This window comes from Lissotriton vulgaris, unplaced genomic scaffold (assembly GCF_964263255.1).
Source record: "Lissotriton vulgaris unplaced genomic scaffold, aLisVul1.2 SCAFFOLD_341, whole genome shotgun sequence".
In the NCBI taxonomy this organism is placed as follows: Eukaryota; Metazoa; Chordata; class Amphibia; order Caudata; family Salamandridae; genus Lissotriton; species Lissotriton vulgaris.
The window spans coordinates 1,650,984-1,670,034 of NW_028243854.1; the positions used below are offsets into that span (position 1 = coordinate 1,650,984).

At 53.3% G+C, this 19,051-nt stretch overlaps 1 protein-coding gene across 1 annotated transcript in view; it reads left to right on the top strand.

The window, feature by feature from the left end:
- The window catches only part of LOC147668220 (neuroligin-3-like), a gene marked incomplete at its 3' end in the record, with an annotated part of 513,603 nt that extends 494,822 nt beyond the window's left edge, over positions 1–18,781 (top strand). The window contains exons 5-6 of the mRNA XM_086948693.1: positions 11,317–11,376; positions 18,632–18,781. Coding sequence (XP_086804819.1) covers positions 11,317–11,376; positions 18,632–18,781 — 210 coding nt within the window. The remainder of the gene's footprint in view (positions 1–11,316; positions 11,377–18,631) is intronic.
- Between the last annotated feature and the right edge of the window lie 270 nt (positions 18,782–19,051).

Genomic DNA, 19,051 nt, shown 5'->3' on the forward strand with positions numbered 1-19,051 from the left:
AAATGCAGGTTGCTTTGCATCAATTTGGGGAGCATGTGGCACGCACAAGTAGTTTGCTCTACATTTGCATACTCTCGGGGAGAGCAGTTTTGGTTCTTGGGGGCATATATTCCCTACTCGTCACCAGTTATAGCGTCCTACCCATCCCAGGAGCATGTAAATGAATATGAAGCCCAAGGATCTCGGTAACAAACCTCTTTATTCTTCAACGGACAACTATTCTCTGCATGCACTACGTCATAACCTTTTATAACCACACCTTAACACCACCCAACAGATTACGGAACTCGCTGTAGAGTCCATCCAGAGCCGAGAGGGTCCTAGCACACATAGGGTTGACGTGCATGTGTTCCCGTAGTCTAGCCTGCTGGTGACGAGGGACTGCGTGTGTTCCCGTAGTCCAGCGAGCTGGCAACGAGGGCCTGCATGTGTTTCCGTAGTCCAGTCTGCTGGTGTTGAGGGCCTGTGTGTGTTTCCGTAGTCCAGCCTGCTGGTGACGAGGGCCTGCGTGTGTTCCCGTAGTCCAGCCTGCTGGCATTGAGGGCCTGCATGTGTTCCCATAGTCTAGCCTGCTGGTTTCGAGGGCCTGCGTGTGTTTCTGTAGTCCAGGCTGCTGGTGACGAGGGCCTGCGGGTATTCCCGTAGTCCAGTCTGCTGGTGTTGAGGGCCTGTGTGTGCTCCAGTAGTCCAGCCTGCTGGTGACGAGGGCCTGCGAGTGTTCCCGTAGTCCAGCCTGCTGGTGACAAAGGCCTGCGTGTGTTTCTGTAGTCCAGCCTGCTGGTGACGAGGGGCTGCGTGTGTTCCCGTGGTCCAGCATGCTGGTGACGAGGGCCTGCGTGTGTTCCTGTGGTCCAGCCTGCTGGTGACGAGGGCCCGCGTGTGTTTCCGTAGTCCAAACTGCTGGTGACGATGGCCCGCGTGTGTTCCTGTGGTCGAGTCTGCTGGTGACGAGGGCCCGCGTGTGTTTCCGTAGTCCAGCCTGCTGGTGATGAGGGCCTGTGTGTCTTCCCGTAGTCCAGTCTGCTGATGATGAGAGCCTGCGTGTGTTCCCGTAGTTCAGCCTGCTGGTGACGAGGGCCCGCGTGTGTTTCCGTAGTCCAGCCTGCTGGTGACGAGGGCCTGCATGTGTTCCAGGGAGTCCCGCCTGCTAGTGATGAGGGCCTGCGTGTGTTTCCGTAGTCCAGCCTGCTGGTGACGAGGGCCTGTGTGTGTTCCTGTAGTCCAGCCTGCTAGTGACGAGGGCCTGCGTGTGTTACCTTAGTCCAGCCTGCTGGTGACGAGGGCCTGTGTGTGTTCCTGTAGTCTAGTCTGCTGGTGATGAGACCCTGCGTGTGTTCCTGTAGTTCAGCCTGCTGTTGACGAGGGCCCGCGTGTGTTTCCGTAGTCCAAACTGCTGGTGACGATGGCCCGCGTGTGTTCCTGTGGTCGAGTCTGCTGGTAACGAGGGCCCGCGTGTGTTTCCGTAGTCCAGCCTGCTGGTGATGAGGGCCTGTGTGTCTTCCCGTAGTCCAGTCTGCTGATGATGAGAGCCTGCGTGTGTTCCCGTAGTTCAGCCTGCTGGTGACGAGGGCCCGCGTGTGTTTCCGTAGTCCAGCCTGCTGGTGACGAGGGCCTGCGTGTGTTCCAGGGAGTCCCGCCTGCTAGTGATGAGGGCCTGCGTGTGTTTCCCTAGTCCAGCCTGCTGGTGACGAGGGCCTGTGTGTGTTCCTGTAGTCCAGCCTGCTAGTGACGAGGGCCTGCGTGTGTTACCTTAGTCCAGCCTGCTGGTGATGAGGGCCTGTGTGTCTTCCCGTAGTCCAGTCTGCTGATGATGAGAGCCTGCGTGTGTTCCCGTAGTTCAGCCTGCTGGTGACGAGGGCCCGCGTGTGTTTCCGTAGTCCAGCCTGCTGGTGACGAGGGCCTGCGTGTGTTCCAGGGAGTCCCGCCTGCTAGTGATGAGGGCCTGCGTGTGTTTCCGTAGTCCAGCCTGCTGGTGACGAGGGCCTGTGTCTGTTCCTGTAGTCCCGCCTGCTGGTGATGAGGGCCTGTGTGTGTTTCCGTAGTCCCGCCTGCTGGTGATGAGGGCCTGTGTGTGTTTCAGTAGACCAGCCTCCTAGTGACGAGGGCCTGGGGTGTTTCTGTAGTCCAGCCTGCTGGTGACGAGGGCATGCGTGTGTTTCCGTAGTCCAGCCTGCTGGTGACGAGGGCCTGCGTGTGTTTCCGTAGTTCAGCCTGCTAGTGACGAGGGCCTGGGATGTTTCCGTAGTCCAGCCTCCTAGTGACGAGGGCCTTGCTGTGTTTCCGTAGTTCAGCCTGCTAGTGACGAGGGCCCGCGTGTGTTCCTGTAGTCCCGCCTGCTAGTGACAAGGGTCTGCATGTGTTTCCGTAGTCCCGCCTGCTGGTGACGAGGGCCTGCATGTGTTTCTGTAGTCCCGCCTGCTGATGACGAGGGCTCGCCTGTGTTCCGAGAGTCCAGCCTGCTAGTGACGAGGGCCTGCGTGTGTTTCCGTAGTCCAGCCTGCCAGTGATGAGGGCCCACGTGTGTTCACGTAGTCTAGCCTGCTGCTGACGAGGGCCTGCTTGTGTTCCTGTAGTCCAGCCTGCAAGTGACGATGGTCTGCGTGTGTTTCCGTAGTCCCGCCTGCTTGTGACGAGGGCCTCCGTGTGCTCCTGTGGTCCCGCCTGCTAGTGACAAGGGTCTGCGTGTATTTCCGTAGTTTCGCCTGCTGGTGATGAGGGCCTATATGTGTTTCCGTAGTCCCGCCTGCTGGTGACGAGGGCTCGCGTGTGTTTCCATAGTCCAGCCTGCTGGTGACGAGGGCCTGCGTGTGTTCCCGTAGTCCAGCCTGCTGGTGATGAGGGCCCACGTGTGTTCCCGTAGTCTAGCCTGCTGGTGACGAGGGCCTGCGTGTGTTCCCGTAGTCCAGCCTGCAAGTGACGAGGGTCTGCGTGTGTTTCCGTAGTCCCGCCTGCGGGTGATGAGGGCCCACGTGTGTTCCCGTAGTCTAGCCTGCTGGTGACGAGGGCCTGCGTGTGTTCCCGTAGTCCAGCCTGCAAGTGACGAGGGTCTGCGTGTGTTTCCGTAGTCCCGCCTGCGGGTGATGAGGGCCTGCAAGTGTTTCCGTAGTCCCGCCTGCTGGTGACGAGGGCTGGCGTGTGTTTCCGTAGTCCCGCCTGCGGGTGATGAGGGCCTGCAAGTGTTTCCGTAGTCCCGCCTGCTGGTGACGAGGGCTAGCGTGTGTTTCCGTAGTCCCGCCTGCTGGTGACGAGGGCTCGCGTGTGTTTCCGTAGTCCCGCCTGCTGGTGACGAGGGCTGGCGTGTGTTTCCGTAGTCCCGCCTGCGGGTGATGAGGGCCTGCAAGTGTTTCCGTAGTCCCGCCTGCTGGTGACGAGGGCTGGCGTGTGTTTCCGTAGTCTAGCCTACACCTGACGAGGGCCAGCGTGATGGTCCTTTTGGCGTTGACTGGGAGACACCTAAAGGTTTTGGGGGGTGGAAGTGGGCAGTTTATGGTACAATTAACAAAAACAATGGCGCGTGTAGATACTTACTGAAGGAACAGCCAGAAAGGTGCTAACCTCAAGGCGGAGTACCACAGGGGAGAGCTCAGAGGGAATGGATTACACACTGCACAAACAGAACTTGTAAATTAGGAAGGCGATTAACAGACCTGCCAACTCCGAATAGATGACAGATTATTACAGATTGGCCCAGAGGAAGCCGCTGCGGCTGCCAAGCTCGTAAACAACCGCAGACAGTCATAAGAAGTAACGAGTTGCTGTCTGTAGCAGACCTCTCGCGTGCTAACATGTGGAGCGGGGGGGCCTTACAGCCAATAACAACCGTAGCCACATCCAAGGCCTTTTACAAACATCAGAGGCGCCATAGCAAACAGATTTTGATGGAAAGACAGCACTTTTTAGGCAAACAGATGACAAATATATAACATGTATCCATGTTATAGGAACACAACCTTTTATCACCCTCTGCATATACTGAGATTTGTAGACGGACCGGGAGGGTCGGCCGAGATTACGGGGAGAGGTCTCCAGGGAGAGCCGTCTCCAACGACTGTACAGATAAGTAACTTCCCCCCCACAGACAGACACCACACAAGTTTGAAGGTTAACGAGACTTTATATGCAATTCTTAGGTTACGATGATGGATACAAGGAGGTCTGGACTCAGGGGTCCCCTCGGTTCTAGTCTCTGGCTTAGGAAAGGGGTAGCGGGACAGTCTTTGTTACCAATGAGTGGAAAATAGCTCTCAATCCTCGAGCTCGGCGTTCTAGATGATCGGGCCGCGGCGGAGCCAGGCAGGTCCCGAGATGGACGAAGGAAAACGACGGTCCGCGGCGGAGCCTGCAGGTCCCGGTGAAGATGGCGGTTACAACGGTCCGCGGCCACGCCAGCAGGTCCCGACGACGATGAAGGTGATGAAGATTACGAAGGCTGTGGCAGCGCCAACAGGCAGGACGATGGTGCACAAGACAGAGCTACGGCAGCGCCAGTCGCCTGTCCAGGATGAGTTCCTCTTTACGTCTCTCGACTCCAAGATACAACTGCCTTCCTGCTCTGGAGCTGCCCCAGTTATAGGGCTGGTGTGCTTTGATGTCCGGACCCTCGCACTTGGAGGTCGGGGGGTCCGGGATGAGGGAGTCCAGACACACAGCAGGGAGGTGGAGCCAGTGCCCGGGGAGGCGATGGGTGAGCGGCACTTGGTGGGGGAGAGCCATCGACACCTCTTTCTCCCATTGACTTGCCAAGTAGCCCGCTCACCTCCTGGGTAGAGGGTGGTGCCGGGATGTCTGAGGCCTGGCCAGGCCCAGGGTTGAGGTCGGCCGGAGGCCAGGCGGCCACGGGGTGGAGTGTCCAAGATGGCGCCCCGGGATGGGCGCGTAGACGGGCAGTGGATCGGGCCCACGAGGTTGACATACTCGAGGGCAGGGGTCCCTGAGGGGACGGAGGCCGTGCAAGAGTGGTGTGAGGTTCCTGCGGGACCGGGCTGAAGCCGGGTCGGGCTGGGGGAGAGCGGCCTTCCCTGTGGCCTGTCCAACAGACACGGATATACTGATTAATGCCCTTGACAAAGGGCATTAACTCTGAAACAGAAAACAAGGATGTCACAGGACAGAATCAACCACAGTTTTAACGCCTTGAGGTGGCGGTTGGAAGTTCATCAGTGGAGCAATGGAAACCGTATACACAAGTGCTCCTTTGAGCAATCATTATAGAACGTTCACTTTACATACATGTTCACTCCACACACTAGCACCGCCCCCATGCATGTGCTCAGTAAAGGGAATTCGCTGTAGGGGTTGGGGGTCTGCGGGGCGTCAGCACATGGACACCAGTGCATCCCTTTCAAAGTCCTTACTCCAGTTGAGCCATTACCGATGGAGAGAACACATTTTGCAAGTAAGTAAGCACTCCTTGTTTACTACAATTACACTGCCTGTGAGACTGGAGTAGACATCATGCGTGCCCCAGAGGGTTGCAGGCCATGGGCTAGAAGACAACTAGAGTGCACACTGAAAGAGTGGGAGATATGAGCTGACCCCTGTCTCTCTGATGCTAACCGCCCTTTCCTTTCTTAATGGTTCTTTTTCAATTTTTATATAAGATTTGTCTACTTTCTATGTTTGTTGTGTGTGTTTGTGTGTGTGTGTAGGCTGGTGTGAGTATCTCTGTGTGTGTTGGCAGTTGTGTGTGTGGGCAGGTGTGAGCGGTGGAGGCAGGCGTGTGTGTGAGCAGGTGTATGTGTGTGTGAGAGTGTGGGCAGGTGTGTGTGTTGGCAGGTGTGTGAGTGTGTGTGGGTGGGTGCGCAAGTGTGTATGTGGGTAGGCAGGTGTGTATAAGTGTGTGGGGAGGTGTGTGTGTGGGCAGGTGTAAGTGTGCATGTTTGTGTGTGTGGTTGAGAGTGTGTGTATGTCGGCAAGTGTGTGATTGGACAGGTGTGTGTGGGGGGACAGATGTGTGTGAGTGTGGGCAGGTGTGTGTGTGTATATGTGTGAATGGACAGGTGCGCATGTGAGGGTGTGTGTGTTGTGGGGTAGGCATGGGTGTGTGGGGACAGGTATGTGTTTGGGACAGGTGTGTGAGTATGTGTGTGGGCTGGTGTGTGTGTGTTTGCATTTGTGGGGGCAGGTGTGTTTAGGGACAGGTGTGTGGGGGCAGGTGTGAGTGTGTGTGGATAAATGTGTTCGGCTGGGAAGGTGTGTGTATGTAGGGACAGTGTGTATAAAGACAGGTGTGTGGGGGCAGATGTGTGAATGTGGGTAGGTGTGTGTTGGGGCAGGTGTGTGTATGTGTGTGGGGGACAGGTGTGTGTGTGTGTATGTGGGGCAGTGTGTGTGGACAGGTGTGTGTATGTGTGTTGTTTACATGTGTGTATGTAGATATGAGTGTGTGTATGTGTGTAGGCATGCATGAGTGTGTGGGCAGGTGTATATGAATGTGTGTGGGCATATGTGTGTCTGGGCAGGTGAAACTAGGGAAAGCAGGTGTATGTGTGGGCAGGTGTGAGTGTGTGTGGGGAAAGATGTGTCTGTGTGGGACAGGTGTGTGTGGGGGGAGTTGTGACTGGGAGCAGATGTGCACGTGGCCAGCGTGTGTGGTCATGTGTGTGTATGTGGGGCAGTGTGTGTGTGTGTGTGGTTCTGCACTGGTGTGCATGGGGGGCAGGTGTGTGTGTGTGTGAATTTGAGTAGGTGTGTGTGAGTGGGCAGGTGTGTGTGTGTGTGGAGGGAGAGGTGGGTGTGAGGGTGTGTGTTTGGTTGGGTAGGCATGTGTGGGCATATATGTGTGTCTATGCAGGTGTCAGTGGGTGTATGTATGTGTCTGTGCATGTGTGTGTAGGAAGGTGTGTATGAATGTGTGTGGGCATATGTGTGTGTCTGTGCATGTGTGTGGAGTGAGCAGTTGTGTACAGGGAAGGCAGGCATGTATGCGGGTTGATGTGAATGTGTGGGGGACGTTTTGTGTATGTGGGGCAGGTGTGTGTGGGGGGAAGTTGTGTGTGGGGGCTAGTGTGTGTGGGCAGGTGTGAGTGTGTGTTAGAGTGTGTGTGTGAGAGCATGTGTGGGTAAATTGTGTGTGTGGGCAGCTGTGTGTGGGCAGGTGTGTGGGGGGAGGGTGTGGGTGTACAGGTGTGTGTTTGTGGGGGGCAGTTGTGTGTGCAGGTGTGTGTATGTTTGTATGTTACAGCAGTGTGTGTGTGGACAGGTGTGTGTGTGTGTGGTCAGGTGTGTGTATGTGGCGGCAGTGTGTGTGTGGACAGGTGTGTGTTTGTGGGGGGCAGGTGAGTGTATATGTGTGGGCAGGTGTGAGTGTGTGTTTGGCATATGTGTGTGTGGGCATATGGGTGTGGGTGTACAAGTATGTGTAGGGAAGGTATGTGTGTGTGTGTGGGCAGGTGTGAGTGTGGGAAGATGTGTGTATGTAAGGCCGGTGCGCATGGAGGATGTTGGGTTTGGGGACAGGTGTGTGTGTGTGGACATGTGTGGGGGAAGGTGTGTGTGAGTTTGGGCAGGAGTGAATGAATGTGTGGGGGTATGTGTGTGATTGGGCTGGTGAGTATAGGGAAGGCAGGTGTGTGTTTGAGGGCAGCTATGAGTGTGTGGGCATTTGTGTGTATGTGGGGGCAGATGTGTGGGGGAAGTTATGTTTGGGGCAGGTGTGTGTGTGTTGGCAGGTTCGAATGTGTGTTTGGGTATGTGTGTGAGAGAGAGTGGGCATGTGGTTAAGTGTGTATGTGTGGGCAGCTGTGTTTGTGGTCAGGTGTGTGTGTATGTGGGGGCTGTATATGTGTGGAGAGGTGTTGGTGGGGGCAGGTGTGTGTGTGATGGTGGGTGTGTCTGGGGGATAGGCTGTGTGTGTGGACATATGTGTGTGTGCAGGTGAGGGTGTATTTGTGTGCCTGTACAGGTGTGTGTGGAGACAGGTGTGAATGAATGTGTGTGAGTGTATGTGTGTGTCTCTGCAGGAGTGTGTGGGTGGAAAGGTGTGCATATGAAAGACAGGTGTTTGTGTGGACCAGTGTGAGTGAGTGTGTGGAACGTTTGAGTGTGGTCAGGCATGTGTGTGTGGGTACAGTGTGTGTGTGTGTGTGGACAGGTTTGTGGGGGGCAGGTGTGTGTGAGTGTGGAGAGGTGGTGTGTGTGGACAGGTGTGTATGTGTGTGGGGGGACAGGTGTGTGTGTGTGAGGGTGGGTAGGTAGTTATGGTGTGGTAGGTTTGTGTGTGCGGGGGCAGGTATGTATGGAACAGGTGTGTGTGGAAGTAGGTATATGTGCAGGTGTGCATGTGTGTTTGTGTGTGTGAGCAGGTGTTTATAAGTGTATCTGGGTGTATGTGTGTGTGTCTGGGCAGGTATGTGCCGGTGTGCAGGTGTGTGTGGAATGTTAAGTGAAAGTGGGGGTCAGTGTGTGTAGGGAAGTTCTGTTTGGGGGCAGGTGTGTGTGGAATGTTAAGGGAATGTGGGGGCCAGTGTGTGCGGGGAAGTTCTGTTTGGGGGCAGGGGTGTGTGGGCAGGTGCAAGTGTGTGTTTGAGTGTGTGTGTAAGAGAGAGAGAGTGTATGAATACGTGTGTGTGTGTGTGTGTGTGTGGTGGGGTGGGTGTGTGTGTGTAAGTGGGGGCATTGTGTATATGGACAGGTATGTGTGTGGACAGGTTTATGTGAGTATGGGTAATGTTTGTGTGTATGTGTGTGGGGGCAGGTGTGTGTGTGCATGAGCTGGTGTGAGTGTGGGTTTGGGAGTGTGGGCAGGTGTGTATGAATGTGTGGGTGTATATGTATGTGTGAGCTGGTGTGTGTAGGGAAGGCAGGTGCGTGTGTGAGGACAGTTATGAGTGTGTGTGTGAAGTTGTGTGTATGTGGGGGCAGGTGTGTGGGGGAAGTTGTGTTGGGGCAGGTGTGTGTTTGTGGGCATGTGTGAATGTGAGTTTGGGTGTGTGTGAGAGAGAGTAGGCGTGGGGTTAAGTGTGTATGTGTGGGCTGCTGTGTGTGTGGTCAGGTGTGTGTATGTGGGAGCTGTGGATGTGTCGACAGGTCTGGGTGGGGGCAGGTGCGTTTGTGAGGGTGGGTGTGTCTGGGGGATAGGCTGTGTGTGTGTGGGCATATGTGTGTGTGTGCAGGTGTGTGTGGGTGTATTTGTGTGTCTGTACAGGTGTGTGTTGAGACAGGTGTGAATGAATGCGGGTGAGTGTATTTGTGTGTCTCTGCACGTGTGTGTGGGTGGACAGGTGTGGGTAGGAAAGGCAGGTGTTTGTGTGGGCCAGTGTGAGTGAGTGTGTGGAAAGTTTGAGTGTGGTCAGGTATGTGTGTGTGTGGGGACAGTGTGTGTGTGGACAGGTGTGTTGGGGGCAGGTGTGTGTGAGTGTGGGTAGGTGGTGTCTATGGACAGGTGTGTATGTATGTGGGGGGACAGGTGTGTGTGTGTGTGAGGTTGGTTAGGTGACGTGGGGTAGGGGTCTGTGTGTGGGGCAGGTATGCGTGGCACAGGTGTGTGTGGAAGTATGTGTGTGGGTAGGTGTGCAAGTGTGTTTGTGTGTGAGCAGCAGTAGTGGTCGGTGGTGGGAGTGCTGAACTGTATAGTGCGCGCAACAAAATTTCTTTTATTTATTTTTATGTTTACTTACCTGTATTTGGCGGCCGTATTCCGTAGTTTACTACCCCCCACCCAGCTCCTCCCCCACCCCACGTCACCGTCTGGCGCACTCTCACCACCGACCGCTACTGGTGAACGGGTGTTTATAAGTGTCTGTGGGTGTATGTGTGTGTGTCTGGGCAGGTGTGTGCCGGTGGATAGGTGTGTGTGGAATATTATGTGCATGTTAGGACTCCTGACTTTACTACTCCTAAACTGAGAAAAATCCTAACTTTAAGACTTTCGGTATTCACAGAAGGCATTTAGGAGTCCTAAAGTTAGGACTCCTAACTTCTGTGAATACCGAAATGAGTAAAGTGTCATCTGTGAATACCTAAATGAGTAAGTGCCTTTTGTGAATACCAACATGAAACAGTAAGTTTAGGATTTTGTCTTAAGATAGTTCTGTGACTCGGGCCCTGTGTGGTTAAGTGTGTGTGTGGACAACTTTGTGTGTGGGCAGGTGTGTATGTGCATATGTGGGGCAGTATTTTTGTGTGTGTGTGTTAACAGGTGTGTGTTTGTAGGGGACAGGTGTGTGTGTGTGTGTATTCGGGCAGGTGTGTGTATGCAGGGGCAGTGTGCCCATGTGGACAGGTGTGCATTTGAGGAGGGCAGGTGTGTGTATGTGTGTGTAGGTGTGAATGTATGTGTGTGGGAGTATATGTGTGTCTGGGCAGGTGTGTGTGGGTGGGCAGGTGTGTTTAGGAAAGGCAGGTGTGCTTGGGCAGATGTGAGTGATTGTGTGTCTGGGAAGATGTGTGTATGTGGGGCCAGGTGTGTGTGGGGAAGATGTGTTTGGGGGCAGGTGTGAGTGTGTGTGTATGTGTGAGAGAGTGTGTCTGGATAAGGGAGTGTGGTATGGGGTCAGGTGTGTGTACATGTGTATGTATGTATGTGCAGGTTTGCATGAGTATTTGTCAGATCGTTCACTTGACTGTGTGTGGGCAGCTGTGAATGTGTGTTTGTGTGTATATCTGAGTGTGTGTGGGGGTCAGGTGTGTTCATATGTATGTGTGTTCTACAGGTGTGCATGAGTATGTGTCAGGTCATGTGTTTGTGTGTTGGTAGGTGTGTATGAATGTGTGTGGGCTTATGTGTGTGTCTGGTCAGGTGTATGTGCGGGTGAGCAGATGTATATGTGGGCAGGTGTGTGTGGAAAGATGCATGTATGTGGGGGCAGGTGTGTGAGGACAAGTTTTGTTTGGGGCAGGTGTGTGAGTGGTCAGGTGTGAGTGAGTGTTTGAATGTGTGTGTGAGAGAGAGTGTGTGTGGATATGTGTGTGTGGGGGTCAGGTGTGCATGTGTGTGTGTGTGGGATCATGTGTGTGTATTTGTGGGTGTGTGTGCATGTGTGTGGGATCATGTGTGTGTATGTCAGGTGTGTGTATTTATGTGTGTGTGTGCATGTGTGGGATCGTGTGTGTGTGTGGGATCATGTGTGTGTATGGCCAGGTGTGTGTATTTATGTGTGTGTCCAGGTGTACATGTGTGTGTGTGGGGTCATGTGTTTGAGTGTGTGTGGGAAGCTGTAAGTTCACTGGTGCTCATGTCTGAAGCTCGTGCCCCCTCCAGGCCACTCTTTGATCAGGTAATGTTCTCCGCTGCTGTATCTCCTGTCATACTATTTTTGAATTCTCTCTTTGTTTCTTGGTTTCTTCGCTCTTGTCTCCCCGTGTTTTGGTCCTCAGGAACCAGCGCTAAGAAACAGGGCGATGATTTAGCGGATAATGACGGTGACGAAGACGAAGGTATTTCTGGTGCCCGGCCCGCTGCATGGAATGCCACCGTTGCCAGCTCTTTCTTTCTCTCTTCTCTCTTCTTTCTCCTTCCCTCTTTTCTCTCTCTGCATCTTCCTTCCTTTGTAGATAGATTTCTTTGTTAGCACCAATGGTATGCTGACATTTTTTTTCTCTTTTTTTTGGTTGCGTTTGCATTTTTTCTTTGGTCGTGCGATGCAAGAAGGCCAGAATGCCAGTGTCACCAGCATGTGCAGAGAACACGTTTATTCACAGAGTGGAGGCGGGGCCGGGGCGGGGGAGGGCACCTTGGTCTCAGTTCAGTAGTGTCTGCGGGGTTGGCACGGGCAGGATTCCCCACGCATCGGCTGCTGCTCATCACGCATTTCTTGCCCACCAACAAATAGGGCACAGGGTCTTTCAACTATAAGAAGAGCATTTGATGGGGAGTCAAAACAGTGGGGGTGTCCAGATGCGTTTTACCTTCACGGCTTTTCACATCCCATCCACCATATCTTTGCATTTATTTTTGAATTTATAATTTGGTTGCACAATCAGCTCTTCATGTGGTCCCCAGAGGTTCTGTCCTTCATGTACCTTTCTAGAAGCTTTTCATACAAACATGCAAGCAGAGGAGAACATGCCAAGACCTACCACGGATGGTGAAAACCCAGCATGGCTGCTGCCGCAACATCTGGGTTAAGTTTTGAGGCCTTGACACAGCGTAGAGCAGTAGACACCAGGCCTAGGGCCCTGCAGCACTGAGCACCCCTGCTTTCCAAGATAGAGTCTGGACACGACTTCCTGTTGGAGAGGTAGAACAGGAAGTGGGGCGGAACATGTCTGGGTACAGAAGAAATGGGCATAGTGCCGATATCAGCAACATACTGCAAACCCCAACAATCTCATAATAAACACACAAGACACATTGTTGGAGAAAACATTGTTTCAGGCTTATTTACATTATAGAATATGCCAACATGGGGGATCAACTTATGGGCGATCCAAGGGCAGGCAGCAGTGACACCCCTAAACTGCTCCACCCACCTGATGAGCCAAATTGCACTGTGGCCCTAACCAATCTTTGCTCACCATTTTGGGGGAGTACCCCTTACATCATGTGGACCACCAGTCCACCCATCTACTCACGCCCCTTGAGAGGGTGGAGCGTATCCAGGGAAGCCCCTGGATGCTCAGGTTTACAACCACCCGCAGGACTAAAGGGGCGCCGTCGTTACTCCAGGGTTCTGCCGTAAGGACTTCCTGGGGTTGTGTGATATTTGCACCCTTCTTGTGCTCCTGAAGAGGGTAACCCTATGGACCATTCAGCCTCTGGATCGCCCTATAACTCCGCCATGACATCCGTCACACCCAGGGCCCACCCACCAAGGCAGGCATTCTTCCTTAGCATTCTTACTTATACCCTGCTGATTCTAAGGCATTCCCCAAGTCCAACAGAAACAGGTCCATGCCCACTCTGGACAAAAGAACCCCGTCCGCATCAAAACATCCTGTGGACTTAGCATGCAAGTGATTTCCACTGCTTCACCAGTCCTGGTCCCATGCCAAACTAAAGGTGGCGTTATCTTAGACCCCCATAACTCACATTCACTTAATTGGTTGCTCAACTTACTCATAGTGGCTTTCATTGCTTGCATCAGGATCTCAGGGAAAAAGGATCGCCAGGTGAGGGGAGAGGTAGATATACCTGGCTCCCCGCCCACTGGTGCGCACAAAATGATGCGGGACGCCCCGGACACATGAGTATTACACCCTCCTCCCCTGACACTCCTTCATGACTGAGCTCAGCAGCTGATGGTAACTCTGAGATGTGGAGCTGCTCACCCTGCAGGGAATGGGTGCAAGCCGTGGTCTTAGAAGCTCCAAATGGCATTCATGGTGCTACCCACCAGCCCTCACTCACTCACCCGCTCTGAGTCCTTTCTCAGGTCCTACGGTGGCCAGTTATCTTCTTCACTCAATGTCTTCTTCTTCGCAGGCACCTTCTTGCCGGCTTTAATGCGGTAGGCTGTCCTCAGGGCAGCGTTCTGCACGCCCTGGACTTCCACCATCTTGCTCTCTGGGGTCATAGCGCCGCCATCTTGTAGCAGTGCATGCCACTACATCAGGTGATGTGGAGGTGGAAGTGTGTTTGAGCTGAGCATGAGAACTCATCCCAAGGGAAGCCCAGCACAAGCCAAAGAAGTGGGTGCTGCTGAGGGTACCAGAGCCTTCTCCAGAAGGGTTCTAGTAGACTCGCAAGCAACCAGAGGGGAACAGTGTCTCACACTCATCTGCTCTCCAAGACCCATCCTCCTCAGAACATGTCCACACTGCATGTTTGTGTGCTCCCACAGGAGATGAGACAACAAGGTGGCATCCATGTCTCTGCCCTGGGGGGAGATGGCTTCTGTACTCTACTCATAGGGGGAGATAAGGGCGGATTGCAGTAGTGTCTTCTGAGCACTGGAAAGGAGGCGGGTTCCACTGCTCGCTGCTGTGTGGTGGAGAGTAAAATTGTTTATAAAACTCTACGAAGGCATGGGTTGGGGAGAGTAGCTCTTCTTCACTGTCTCTCTCTCTCCCTCTCTCTCCACACTCACACATACAGTGAGAGAGAGAGAGAGAGACCCCCTGCACTGCTGTAATTTCAACCACCTCCTACAGCAGGACCTATCCACTTGTCGGTGTGCCATAATCTCCCCTCTAAAGGCAATGCTGCATCCCTGCGCTTGGCAATACCCTCCAGGTCTTCGAAGAACTAACACTTCTGTACTGAGGTCTATTATCTCCTGCCCTTGGCTTCAGGAGAGCAGTGCTGTGGAGGTCAACCAGGGAACTGCAGTGGCTGTGGTTAAAACACCAAATACCCTGACCTTACAACATGGAGAGCAGTCAAACAATAGGGCAGGTTGACCTTCCCACACGGGGAGCAGTCACACAGTAGGGCACGTTGACCTTACCACATGGAGCAGTCCCACTGTAGGGCAGATTGACCTTACAACAGAGGGAGCAGTCACACAGTAGGGCACGTTGACCTTACCACATGGAGCAGTCCCACAGTAGGGCAGGTTGACCTTACCACATGGGGAGCAGTCACACAGTGGGGCAGGTTGACCTTACCACACGGGAAGCAGTCATACAGTAGGGCGCGTTGACCATACCACATGGGAAGCAGTCACACTGAAGGGCGCGTTGACCTTACCACACGGGAAGCAGTCACACAGTAGGGCAGATTGACCTTACCACACGGGGAGCAGTCACACAGTGGGGCAGGTTGACCATACCACATGGGGAGCAGTCACACAGTGGGGCAGGTTGACCTTACCACACAGGGAGCAGTCACACAGTGGGGCAGGTTGACCTTAACACATGGGGAGCAGTCACACAGTGGGGCAGGTTGACCTTAGCACACGTGAAGCAGTCACACAGAAGGACACGTTGACCTTAGCACACGGGAAGCAGTCACACAGTAGGGCACGTTGACCTTACCACACGGGAAGCAGTCACACAGTAGGGCGCGTTGACCTTACCACACGGGAAGCAGTCACATAGTAGGGCAGATTGAACTTACAACAGAGGGAGCAGTCACACAGTGGGGCAGGTTGACCTTACCACATGGGGAGCAGTCATACATTGGGGCAGGTTGACCTAACCACATGGGGAGCAGTCATACATTGGGGCAGGTTGACCTTACCACACGGGGAGCAGTCACACAGTAGGACATGTGGACCTTACCGCTAAGGGAGAAGCCATGCAGGATGGCACTTTGGCTAAGAGGCAAGGTATCCACACCACCTGGGTTTTTGTCACAAAGATAAGTGTCGTGCTTGCAAGGGGTGGGACCACACATCCAGTTATCCCATACACTGAGTGAGTTAACATGTGGTGCAAGCCACACACCCAAGTACGGTGTGCTGGCACCCACGAGAGCAGTTACACAACCAGGAAACTTGACCACTGTCACTGAGAGCACACAACCATGAATCATGATCACAGTGACGGAGGGCACACAGGCAGAAAACATAACTACAATCACTGAATTTACACAGCCACAGACCCGGATCCCAAAGAGCTCCCTCCTGACCACAGGAATGTGGTCAGACACCTGCAGCCCTTCAGCCCTTGTCGCCAGGCACTAAACACCCCATTTCATCATGACATTTGTCTTCGTTTTCCTACACTTCTTGGTTTGCCCTTCTTGGTTGTCTTGTGTCATTGATGAGTGCTCCTGTGTCCTCCTCCTACCCCCATTTCCTCTTCCCTCCTCTCTCCCTCAGTCCTTCCTTCCTTTCTGCACCCTCCCATCGCTGTTTCCAAGGAGTGACACACACCCTCAGGTTGTCGTATTCATGCAATGAATGAGCTCATGTCATGAGACGTGGGAATCTGGCCCCTCCTCCCCCAACCGCCGCTGACACCCTTTGACCTTTCCTAAAGCAATACCACTTTACAGGACCAGGAGAAGCAGTCATACCTCTGGGAGATGAGGTTCACCTCAAACACAGTTAAAAAAGCTGGGTGGGTTAGCCCTTCAGGGTCCGTCGTCTCCTTAGTGATCTACGTTACACATCAGGATGGAGACCCCGCATCTCCTGAAGATCCCTCCTTCCTAAAATATCAGCCATCTCCTTAGTGGTCTATGTTAAACGCTAGGACGGGGACCCCGCGTCTCCTGAAGATCCCTCCATCCTAGGATGTCAGTCATCTCCTTAGTGGTCTACGTTACACGCCAGGATGGAGACCCCGTGTCACTGAACATTCTCCCTTCCTAGAACGTCAATCATCTCCTTAGTGGTCTAAGTTAAACGCTAGGACGGAGACCCCACATCACCCGAAGATTCCTCCGTCCTAGGATGTTCAGAGCAGGACCAGCCATGTCAACTGCCCTTGCTTGGAACATCCATCAAGGTCACCCCAGGACACTCTATGGCAGCAATAATAAGGTACTGGCCAAAAGACGCCCTGTCTGGAGGTCATGAGAAACCGATGACCGTGTGTCTCATGCGTGACCATTCTACTAGGACCAACTGCAGAAACCAAAACTCTTCCTTTTACAGATTCCAACATCCATTGCCAATGCTGGATCCTAGACCAGACATATACCTGTGCTTGGTAGCCACGTCCGGCGCCACTATGTGCCAAGGGCCAGTACCTGCTCTTCATCCTTTCAAGACACTATGACTCTTCCAGGAGCGATAAGACATAGCTGAAAACAGCTGAGTCTTAATTCAAATCACTTAGAAAAGATCCATCTTTGGTTTCAATATTTGTGGGGCAAACATGACAAAAAGAGCCAGTGATGTGCCCTTGGTGGTAGCTGACATCTTTAGAAAAAGGCTACCATCTAGTTTTGGTCGAAGTTTTTGTACCAAAGTGCACTTCTAGGCAGAAGTGAGAAACACGAGGATAAAGTGTTGCAAATTTCAGTTATGGATCACTTTTGCAGCACCAGACACCAATCACAAAGACGAGACTCTTGATGAGAAGACACTCAACACATTCAGGCCTGATTAGCATCTTGGCAGACATGGTTACTCGTTCACACACGTGACGATATCCAGTCCGCCAAATTACAATTCCATTATATCCTATGGAACTTGTAATACGGCAGACGGAATATCCATCACATTTGTGATGAGTCCATCCACTTGTGACGGAGTATCTGATCCTCCAAGATCGTAATCATGCCCTACGATCTTAGCGGATGGAATAATCCTTTATAAACGTGACAGATATTCTGTCTTCCGTATCACAAGTTCCGTAGGATAGCATGGAATTGAAATTTTGTGGATGGGATTTTTGTCTCATTAGTGACGGAGTAATCCTGTCTACCAAGATCACATGATGGAGTAACCCTGTGGACCAAGATCACGTTAGGGAGCGACGCTGTCCGCTAAGATGACATGAGGGAGTAACTCTGTCCACCAAGATCACGTGACGGAGTAACCCTGTCTGCCAAGATCATGTGAGGGAATAACCCTGTCCACCAAGATGACGTGAGGGAGTAACCCTGTCTGCCAAGATCACGTGAGGTAATAACCCTGTCCCCCAAGATCACGTGACGGAGTAACCCTGTCTGCCAAGATCATGTGAGGGAATAACCCTGTCCACCAAGATGACGTGAGGGAGTAACCCTGTCTGCCAAGATCACGTGAGGTAATAACCCTGTCCCCCAAGATCACGTGACGGAGTAACCCTGTCTGCCAAGATCATGTGAGGGAATAACCCTGTCCACCAAGATGACGTGAGGGAGTAACCCTGTCTGCCAAGATCACGTGAGGTAATAACCCTGTCCCCCAAGATCACGTGACGGAGTAACCCTGTCTGCCAAGATCATGTGAGGGAATAACCCTGTCCACCAAGATGACGTGAGGGAGTAACCCTGTCTGCCAAGATCACGTGAGGTAATAACCCTGTCCACCAAGATCTCGTGAGGGAGTAACCCTGTCTGCCAAGATCACATGATGGAGTAACCCTGTGGACCAAGATCACTTTAGGGAGTGACGCTGTCCGCTAAGATGACATGAGGGAGTAACTCTGTCCACCAAGATCACGTGACGGAGTAACCCTGTCTGCCAAGATCACGTGAGGGAATAACCCTGTCCACCAAGATCACGTGAGGGAGTAACCCTGTCTGCCAAGATCACGTGAGGGTATAACCATGTCCACCAAGATCACGTGAGGGAGTAACCCCGTCCACCAAGATCACGTAAGGGAGTAACCCTGTCTGCCAAGATCACGTGAGGGAGTAACCCTGTCCACCAAGATCACGTGAGGGAGTAACCCTGTCTGCCAAGATCACGTGAGGGAATAACCCTGTGCGCCAAGATCGTCATCCGCCTCTGAGTCACAGGGGCCTTCCAGTTGGGTTTTTTCTCTTCCCATCAACAGGACCCCAATGGACCTCTAGGATCTGTGGCCCGTCCTGGTTCATGTCAAACTCATTCCTTAGGACTGGGGCTGACAACAGACAATACTTATCCCACCCACACTGGCTTCCTTCACACCACTCTGAGATTGTCCAACCAGGACCAGGTTTCTTCACTCCATCGCCTGCGTCACCTGACACATGGGCGGGGTCACAGGGAGGGAGAGGCGTCATCCCATTGGCTGTCAAACAAGGTCCTGGGAAGTTGGTATTGCTTTGGGTTTGATGGTAGACTTGTTATTTTTGGAATCCTGGATGAGGCCTTCACCTGGCCTCCTCTCCCAGGCCTCAGTCTCACAATGACAACAGCCTGTCACACCTCTCTCTTTTTTCCAGATATTCGAGACAGCGGTGCCAAGCCGGTGATGGTGTACATCCACGGGGGGTCCTACATGGAGGGCACTGGCAACATGATTGACGGCAGCGTGCTGGCCAGCTACGGCAACATCATCGTCATCACGCTCAACTACCGCGTGGGAGTACTAGGTGAGGGGTGCTGCTGGAGCGTGGGGTGTCCCAGTACTAGGTGAGGGGCGCTGCTGGAGTGTGGGGTGTCTCAGTACTAGATGAGGGGTGCTGCTGGAGTGTGGGTGCCCTGTACTAGGTGACGGGTGCTGCTGGAGTGTGGGGTGTCTCAGTATTAGGTGAGGGGTGCTGCTGGAGCGTGGGGTGTCCCATTACTAGGTGAGGGGTGCTGCTGGAGTGTGGGGTGTCTCAGTACTAGGGGAGGGGTGCTGCTGGAGTGTGGGTGCCTTA